General features: G+C 33.2%; 1 protein-coding gene across 1 annotated transcript in view; it reads left to right on the top strand.

Moving 5' to 3' along the window:
• Positions 1–9,401, top strand: part of LOC105209115 (transcription factor IIIB 90 kDa subunit) — a 35,021-nt gene that overhangs the window by 22,115 nt on the left and 3,505 nt on the right. The window contains exon 3 of the mRNA XM_011179316.3: positions 9,125–9,274. Within this exon, the coding sequence (XP_011177618.1) occupies positions 9,125–9,274 (150 nt within the window). The remainder of the gene's footprint in view (positions 1–9,124; positions 9,275–9,401) is intronic.

Below are 9,401 nucleotides of genomic sequence, written 5' to 3'. Positions count from 1 at the left end.
GCTCCAAAATCACCAACAGTATTAATTTTTGAGAATAATGTATTGGCTCCTCGACCATCAAGTTATTTATAGAATTGATAGATTACAGTTCCGATTTTCCCATATCCGCTGAATTGAATGCGAGGTTCATCAGAAAAATTTATTTGATTTTGAAACAAAAGTTGTTGCTTTTAAGTGATCAATACAAAGTCACGTGGTTAACAATTGAGATAATATTGTCCTAATTATTTGCTTCGTGAAACATTCGACGATCCGTTGATCTTTAATGTTATCCAGGAGCATAATAAATTTTATGAACTATTTAGTTAAATTTTCAAATCAATTTAATATCTACTTGTATTTGATTAAAGTTCTTTTAAGCGAGTATCCCATTTGATGGCCAGCTTTTTAGCGATTTTTTTAGAATTTTTTTTTTTAATTTTTTCTACGTCCAGCAAATAGATAGAACCTTAAGTTTATTATCATTTATTAACATATATTTCTACAGTTCAAATATAAATTTTATGCTATAAATATTGTTTAGAACATGAGTTACAGCGTTCGGAACACGCCCGCCTCGAAAAAAATGGGCTCACACTTCCTCCACGATTCCGGCAGATTGACTTATCGGAAACAAAAAAAGTTAGCGACGTTTTAATCTGTAAGCTTAAATGCATGGAACGCACTATGATCAAGTGATTATACCAAAAATGTATTGAAATTGAATTGAAAATTGTGAATTTTGCGTTTTGTGTTATATATTTTTTTTTTGGAATTTTTTAATTATGATAAAGCGCTAACATCTGCTGAATGTATTTTACAAATTTCAAGTCATTCGGTCAATCCGTTTTTGAGGTACGATGGAGGAAAGCTTGAAAAACACGGTTTTGAGAAAAACGCGTTCAAAGTTTCCAGCTGCCAACTGAACGCTTCAGACAGCTCCGTCTTCTAACTTATATATCTTTAAAACGACTTTGAATTTATTTCTGAAAATCACTTTTCTACCGTATTCTTGACATGTTATGTAAGCAAAATAGGTAAAAAAGTTTTTCACCCCATCACTTGGGATGACACAGTTAAATTAATAAGTCAAATTTACTGGGTTAAAATTTTTATTACTGGTGAACTCAATCACAATCCTACTCTTGATTTTTATTTATTTTATTTTGCATAGTTTTCAATAGAAATCGCAATTCGACACTAACCTTGAAAATTCAATAGAAAAATTATTTATGAAAAAGTTTATGACTATCAAATTCAGTTATTAGTTCAATGGCAAACTAATTAGGAAATGCAAAAATTTTGCCCAAACACTTGAACTTGCACCAAATTGATATAATTTTTTTCTTCATTTTATCAAGAAAATCGAAATAATTGAACTACTGCCATACAAAAATTGTGAAAAAATCAAGGGAGGTGAGAAAATTGGGTCATAACTTTCCATTTCTGAACGCTGCTAAATTTAAGTTCTTCTCCCACAACAAACAACAACAAAACAAATTGTTTGCAAATTTGTTGCCACTTAGCTAATATACCACACACACACGCCATCCCACTCAGCTATAAACTGTAAGCTGCTTGGCTGAGCTCCTGCTGTTTACTTACAACATACAATTTACAATGACTGCAATCAATTTGCAACAAAACTGTTAACTACTTATAAGCGACTTGCATTTGTTGTTGTTTTTGTTGTAAAGCAGAAGTAGTAAAAAAGCTGAAACTTTTTCCGCCACAACGCTTCGCCAAAGAAAGCAGCGAAGTGGCGGTGAACATGAAAATGTTTGAGTGTGTGTTTGTGCTCCGAAGTAAGTTTGCCTGGATTTGTGATTTTGTGCAGCGCGCTGGCGAAAACATATTGCCAGTGCCACTTTGGATTGCTGCAGCTTGATGTAACTGCGAATGATGTTGATGACTGACGGCGCCTGCTGGGCACTTCAGCGCACTTTGCGCCAAAAGTTCAAATGAGTAAATGCATTTATTGCCGATGGCGCAGCAGAATGGTGGCTTGGTGGATGGGATGGGTGAGTGAGTGCATAACTGACCGCCTGTCTATGCGGGCTCAACAGTTGCCCGCACACCAACCACCAACTAAATTAAAGTCCAACTAACGCTGTGAGCAAAATTATTTATATACATAAGTATATATATATACCTACTTATATACCTACCTATGTACTGCCGAGTTTATTGTAATTGTGTCAGGCGTTTAGCGCAGTACAGCTGTCAGCGCGCGCTACAGTGACTAGTTCAAGTAGCGGCTGCGCTTGCCAAAAAGCCCGTCAAATGCTTGACATACTTTGAGGCGTTCAAACGCTCATTTAGTCAGCGTTCGTGTGCTGGCTACTCAAAAACTAAGCTTGGCCGCTGGCTCTTGCTGCTTCTGCTGGCACAGCGACTGCTGCTGACATTGATGCTCTGTCGTTGAAGTTGCTGCTGCATTTTAGTGCGATTCACTTTGCTCTAATTCGATAAACGTTTAAGTAGCGAATTTCTCTCTGTTATTGTTGTACAGTGTAGTTGAATGTCAAGCCTGAGCAAGGCAGCTGTTGAGCTGAAATGCACTTGCAAACGCCTCTTTCTTAACCTCCTTCGAGTTATATTCCTCTTCACTCTCTTTAAAAATTTGCAGTAATTATTATTAAAGTTAAGAGGGTTCTAAATTTAATTTAAATTTTTTTTATAAAATAATTTTAGAAAATCTTTCTTCTCTTCAAGCTTAAAAAATATGGCAACCTTTTTATAAAAAAAGTATTATTTTGGTTATTTCATAGCGCTGCAGTTTAGTTACACTTACATTACATACAATTATACTATATATAAATATATGCCAGCACTTTTACATATGTTTGTCTAAATATATGTATGTATGTATGTTTTGATGTGATGACATTTCAAATATTGCTTAAGTATTGCATTCACTAATGGCTTTTTAATGCCGCCTCATCGCCACTTCGTCAGTGCTAAGCTCGTCTCAATCTTCGTTCTCCGTCAACACTTCTTCGTTACGTCACAGTTTTTTTTTTATTTCAACTAACGATAATTTGCAACGGTTGCATCACTTACTTAAGCTCATAATGATAATTTTATGACTTTCATACTATAAAATCTGAAATTTAGCAACTTCATTTTTATCTCATTTTAATCCATTGATTAAAAGTGCAAAAAAGATTAGTTAAACGAAAAAAATATTAGTTACTTGTTTAATAAAGAGAATTAACAGTATTATAAGATTATATATTGTTGCTCAATGTACCTACTTTGTTAGTATTAGACCATTGTACGTTGGGATGCAATTACAAACTTTTTATTGTTTAATATTTACATATTTAAAGAATAACTTCTGAAATTTCCAAAAAAAAAAACATTAAAATTCCTCCATTGTGACGTCATTTCCGGCGACCCCTCGAAAAAAGGTACGTCCGCGATGTCAGCATAACTCCTGACAGGATCATCTAAATTGAAAAAACAAAAATAACTGTTTGAGTTAAGACTATAAACTCGTGATTGAACGACGGAAAGACCAAAATGTAAAAATTGGAATTTTGGCAGGCATTTTTCCAAAAAAATGAATATTTTGTTTTTAATTATTGTAATTGAAAAATAAAAAATCCTACGTTGTAAATTGTATCTCGAACACCTGTGCAAAATTTCATCAAGATCAGTTGAGGAGTTTTCGAGAACATTTGACAACCCACTTTGAAAACAAGGTTCTGAGAAAAACGCGTTTAAAGTTTTGAGTAACAATAATACCTAATTTGGAGCGCACACCTTCCAAAGGCATCTCCGAAACTATTATTCGGATCGACTTGAAAATTTAGGATAATATTCTTGAGATATTGTAGAAATTAATAAGCCAAAAAAGTTGATTTTTTATCAATTAAGATTATTAAGATAATCGAAATTTTTTACCGAAATACCGAAATTTTTGAAGAAAAATATTGAAAACTCTGCCATTGAGACGTCATTCCTCGAGAAAAAAATGCATCCGCATTGACATCATAACTTCCGGCAGGATTATCTGAAGTGAAAATAATAAATAAAGTTTTAAGTTTTAAAAATTTTAAACTGAAACTTAGAAGAACAAAAAAAATGAAAATAGGATTTTGGCAGTGGTTTTTACAAAAATCAAAAATTGGCAAGATGTTTTTTTTTAAATAGTGTAATTGCAATCCTTTATCCAAGCTCGTCTGAAATTCCATCAAGATCAGGTTGTGTAACAGTCGAGAAACTTTGAAACAGTTTTGAATGACAATAAAGCTACCCTGAAGTGCACCTTCTTCAAACTGTATCTCCTAAATTATCACTTGAATAAAAGAAAACTCAATTTTTTTTCCTGTAAAACCAATCGTAGAACAATCTCTGTTTTTAGCTTCAGTGTAGGTTTCAGTTTTGGCTGTAATCTCTTCACCACAGTTAAATTTATTTCTAGACCCGATGTAACCTATTCGATCTCCAATTCAAGTAAATTTGCCATTGTTTTTATTAAAGCATTCCGATATATTTATGAACAATTTGTCCAACATTAAGGCATCTGCGATCTCGATCAACCTCATTTCAGCGACAAGCTCTTTTGAAGGTCTGGTCCATTTAGTAGTATTAATGTGTAGATAAAAAGGAAATAAAAATGCATTCAGAATGAGACATATAATCTATAGTCATTTGGAATCAACAAAACAAATTTTAAAGTGATTGTGATAAAAGAGTTAGAGAAGGTTTTCAAAAATTTATGACAAAAGACGGCAGAAAATGCACTGTCCATAAAATCCCGATAAAAAATCACATAATTATCACTAACAATGTTTCAGAAAAAAGTATTGATCCGTAAACCGAACAATACCGATGAGATCAAGGTCAAATATTTAGTCCCGCGTTTACATGCGCAAAAATAACTTATATTGATTTAAATTACACATTTCATTAAAATCAAAATTGAAAATTATATGCATTATTTACAAATGTGTTGGATGTGTAGGTATTATACAGGTTTTTGGTCAAATTTATTAAGTCTGCTTAATTTTTATTGAAAACAAAGAAAACAACAAATTCAAGTTTACAAGACAATTGTGAGTCAATTGCCCAAATTTATGCATAATTACATTTAATAGAAACGAGTTTAAAGCCATTATTTTAATGGATTTGAATGAATATTTGTTAACAAGATAGATTTTGACTTACATAAAAAATTACCGTTAATCACATTACTAATAACAGAACAGTAGAGACATCAATAGAAAGTTCTGGTTTTACATATATTATATTATTTTCTAGATTTTTGGCCAAAACACTCAATTTAAATTTACTTTATGTCTATTTCGAAATAAATGCATTCTAACTGCTGGCCGTCAGCTGACTTCACACTTTTTGCTTCATTTGCTGCTGCCTCGACTACAGCGGTGACCCTGAAAAAGTCAGTCATATGCATGAGAGATTAACACGCACGCCGCAAGCCACATATTCATGCAGCAGTACAACAATAACACTTGCTGAGATTTGTGTTCTTTGGAGGCTGTCTACTAAAGTTGATGAATCAAAGCTAAATATTTATTAGCAAATATACAGACATATATGCGTTAGATTTGAGTACATTGGCGCTTTGGTTTGGATTCATTTGTGCGTGCACAGCGCAAATTGTGACCGACCAAAAGTCATTAAACAAAGATAAAATTAATACTTTGAGCAAAGTGTCTATGTATCAATGTATGCCATTTGACCAGACAGCATTATTGAGCAAGGTCTTGTTAGATTATGATTTTCGATACGGGTACAAGAACATAAAAAAATCACATTAGCGTAAATAGTACGTGTCTCGGACGAATATTTCCGCTTTGAGCGTTTATTTAGTTTTTCTATGAAATAAGATAATTTTTTTTATTTAAAAAATAATTTAAGAACCTAAAAAATTAGTAAAAAATCAGGCAGCGTGTCTGTTACTGTTTTTTATTCATTCAGAAATTGTGATATGGCTACAGATTTGAACCCATGTGTGCTTACAGCCATATCATAATACGAAGGCTATTATATATATTTTTGGCCTAATAATGAAAATAGGAATATTTATCAACGAAAATGGTTTTATTGTTTTTCAAAATATTCTCCATCAAAATTTATACACTTTTGCATGCGCTCAAACCAATTTTCGAAGCACTTTTTTTGAGCGATTGTCAAATTGTGCGGGATCCAACGAGAACAAACCTTTTTTACGGCCAGGTGTTCATGCAATATCGAATGTATGCTGGTGGGAGAAATGCATAGGCATGCCTCTATCTGAAGGTACATATGTTACATGACGGTCTTGCATTATCAGTTCACGTACGGCATCGATGTTTTCTGGCACAACTGTAAATAAAACAATTCACGATTAAATGAGAAAACGTTCTGAGTGACGTTATGCTAAAAAATGTCAAACTTTCCAATGGAAATGTCAGATTGCACCTGGCAACACTTAGTGTTGCCTAGGCCAGAACCTAGAATGGGGACCCCCATTCTCGATTTCAAATTTTGACGATTTTAAAATTATTTTTTAGGGTTGTAACTTTGCATGCATTTATTTGAAGACTTAAAAAAGAAGAAAACAATTTTACATACTTTTTTGTTGTTGTTGTTTTTTGTGATTCCCCATTTCTTTTCGGCGGCGCATGCGATTTCCGCTCACTAGAACATCTGAAACCAAAAATTCCAACGGGATGTGGAAGAGTACATGTTTGGCTCTGGTATGTATTTTCTGGTATGTATTTCGCACAAAAATTAATAAAATGGCGGACTTTTGAAAATCGCCTTTGTTTCAGCCACAAATCAAGTTGAAAAGTAAAGAAAATCTACACTGATTTGATTTATCCTAGTTCATATCAAAGCTATAAATTTGGAACCGATTGGATTAATAGGTTTTGAGTAACCTCATGCGCCAGTCGTAAAAAACAATGTTTCGACAAAAACGCGTTTAAAGTTTTGAGAAGCAAATTCTTGGGTATAAAACCTACCTACGCTTCCACCATAAATCGATATCTTCAAGAGTTTTTGAAATTTTCACTTGAAATTTTAAAGGAACATTCTTGAATAGTTATAGGTTCGAATTAGATAAAAAAAACGGTGGGTCCCCTTAAACGCGTTTATCCCAAAAATATTTCTTTTTTTATGTCGGTGGACACGATTTCTCGAAAAGTTTGCACACAACTTTGAAATAACATTTTACCAAAAAAATTAATTTTTTTGTTCAAAATCTGTCAAAAATTAAAATGTCAATATTTTATTTTTTTCCTTCGTTCATTAGCTAGATCTATCCATGTACTATCGAGATATTTTTGGTTTATTGATTTTATAAGTAGAGTAGAAGTACCAACGACTGAGTTTTCGAAATTCTTAAATACAATTTTCACAAAATACTATTTAAATATGTATATTTGATATACTGACTTGTTAAAATGAAATATATGATTGTATATGTATATATAAAAAATACCCTTATTTTGAACCTCTGAAACCCCTTAACTTCGAAAATATTCGACTACGTTCATGATTAAAATTGATTCATTTTGTGAATAAGAAATCAATTTAAGAAACCAAAAACGTCATGCTTGTTTCGGTTGAGGGTTGGGGTAAAACTACCCTTCTTTCCTGACTTTTTTATGCAAAAGGCAGTCAGCAATATTCGGATACTCGACCTTAAGGCGACATTCTTACTGAAAGCATCGTATCATAATCGATAAAGAAATGGAAATCGTAGGGAAAGAGCTTGTTTTTCTTCTGAGCAAAAAACAATTATTAGATTGTTGTTGTATTACTTATGGAACTACATTAAACAAAAACATTAATAAAATAAAAAAATAATAATTTTGCAATTATTAGTGTTTATATACCTTTATCAAGAATGGCGCACCCTGTACCATACCAACTATTTGCATACATTTGTTGTCCCATTTCTTAAAGTCAGAACAACACAATAAACAAATACTTGGTTTAAAAATATAAGTATGTTGTCGTGAAAAATTCAATAACAACAACAACAACAACATACAAAAAACATATGAGAAATTTTTCGTAAGCAACAATACAAGTTTTTGCGGTTCCCACCGGCCGGCAAGTGAGTATTGAATATCACTTGATGGCACGTTTGAATGCGAGTTTGTTGCATAAGTCTTTCGTTTTGTACACACTCAAGACATAAGCATCAAATATTTATGTACATACATATATGTATGAATGAATATGATTTTAAGAATATTGTAATTCTTTATGAATTTTTATTTGATTTTTGAACAATAAAATGTCGGCATTGAAACCAATAATATTATTATAAACTCAAAACAATTGTTTAATCTGTTTTTTTTTTTTTCAATAAGCTAATCACTTACATTTTAATAATTGCTGCGATTAATTTACAAAACAACGAACAAATTATTAAAAAATCACCAAGCAGCCGTAAAAAATAACACAAAACCAGTCTTCGTTGACGCAGCCATTGCTTTTGCTTGTTGTTGCACACGTATTTGTTGCGGCGACGGGCTGCTGCCGACAGTGCACTTGCTCAAGATCGGGTTCAAGATTTTTTCGCAGCCAACAGCGGCGGCGGATTAAGCGCTCGCTGCAAACCGGCCAGCAAACCGATGCTGCTCCTACGCACCGCACCACAGGCGGCTGTTTGCCTGAGCAAATTGCTCTTTCACTGACAGGCGGGCCTGTCCGGTGGGTTGGTCCGCCGGCCACAGCGCCAACTCGTCATACAAGTGAATGCCTTGACGTGTACGCGTATTTTTGTTGTTAATTCAAGGTCAAATTCTTTGCTTGTCTTCTACCCGTTTGAGTGACGGCAACAAGTTTGAAATGTATAGCTGTAAAATTTTGGGTATTTTTTTACGGTTTGTTTACTGAAAATTTTTAAATAATAACTGTAAGACTAAGCATAATTTATTGCTTAAATATTTTATTATTCTAGTGGAATATTTTTTTTCTACTATAAAAATACAAATAAACAGTCTACACCCATTTTAGTCTCAAATCTCTTTTAATGCGCTTACTAATTGTTGTTTATATTTTATTTCGAGCCATTATACTTTGACTTTTGAAATTTTATTATTGACTTTTCAATTCATTTCCGCATTATATTCAATAATTTATTTTTTATTTCTTTCTTTACTGTTCTCTCTTCTAGATCCCTGCTTGTATATCATGCGTTTCGCCAATAAATTGCAATTCGGCGCCAAAACCCACGAGGTATCCATGACAGCGCTACGCATTGTCCAACGCATGAAGAAGGATTCATTGCACTCGGGTCGCCGACCGACCGGTTTATGTGGTGCAGGTATGTTCATATGTTTAAGAACGCGGTTTTATGCATACTTAACCTCTAAGTATATGCAAGTGTGTGCATATTTGTAGCCTGGATCTATTTATAGCGCAGCATGTTGCGTTTAAATTGGATTGCATTA

Source organism: Zeugodacus cucurbitae, chromosome 2 (assembly GCF_028554725.1).
Source record: "Zeugodacus cucurbitae isolate PBARC_wt_2022May chromosome 2, idZeuCucr1.2, whole genome shotgun sequence".
In the NCBI taxonomy this organism is placed as follows: Eukaryota; Metazoa; Arthropoda; class Insecta; order Diptera; family Tephritidae; genus Zeugodacus; species Zeugodacus cucurbitae.
This window is presented reverse-complemented; position numbering and strand designations above follow the sequence as displayed.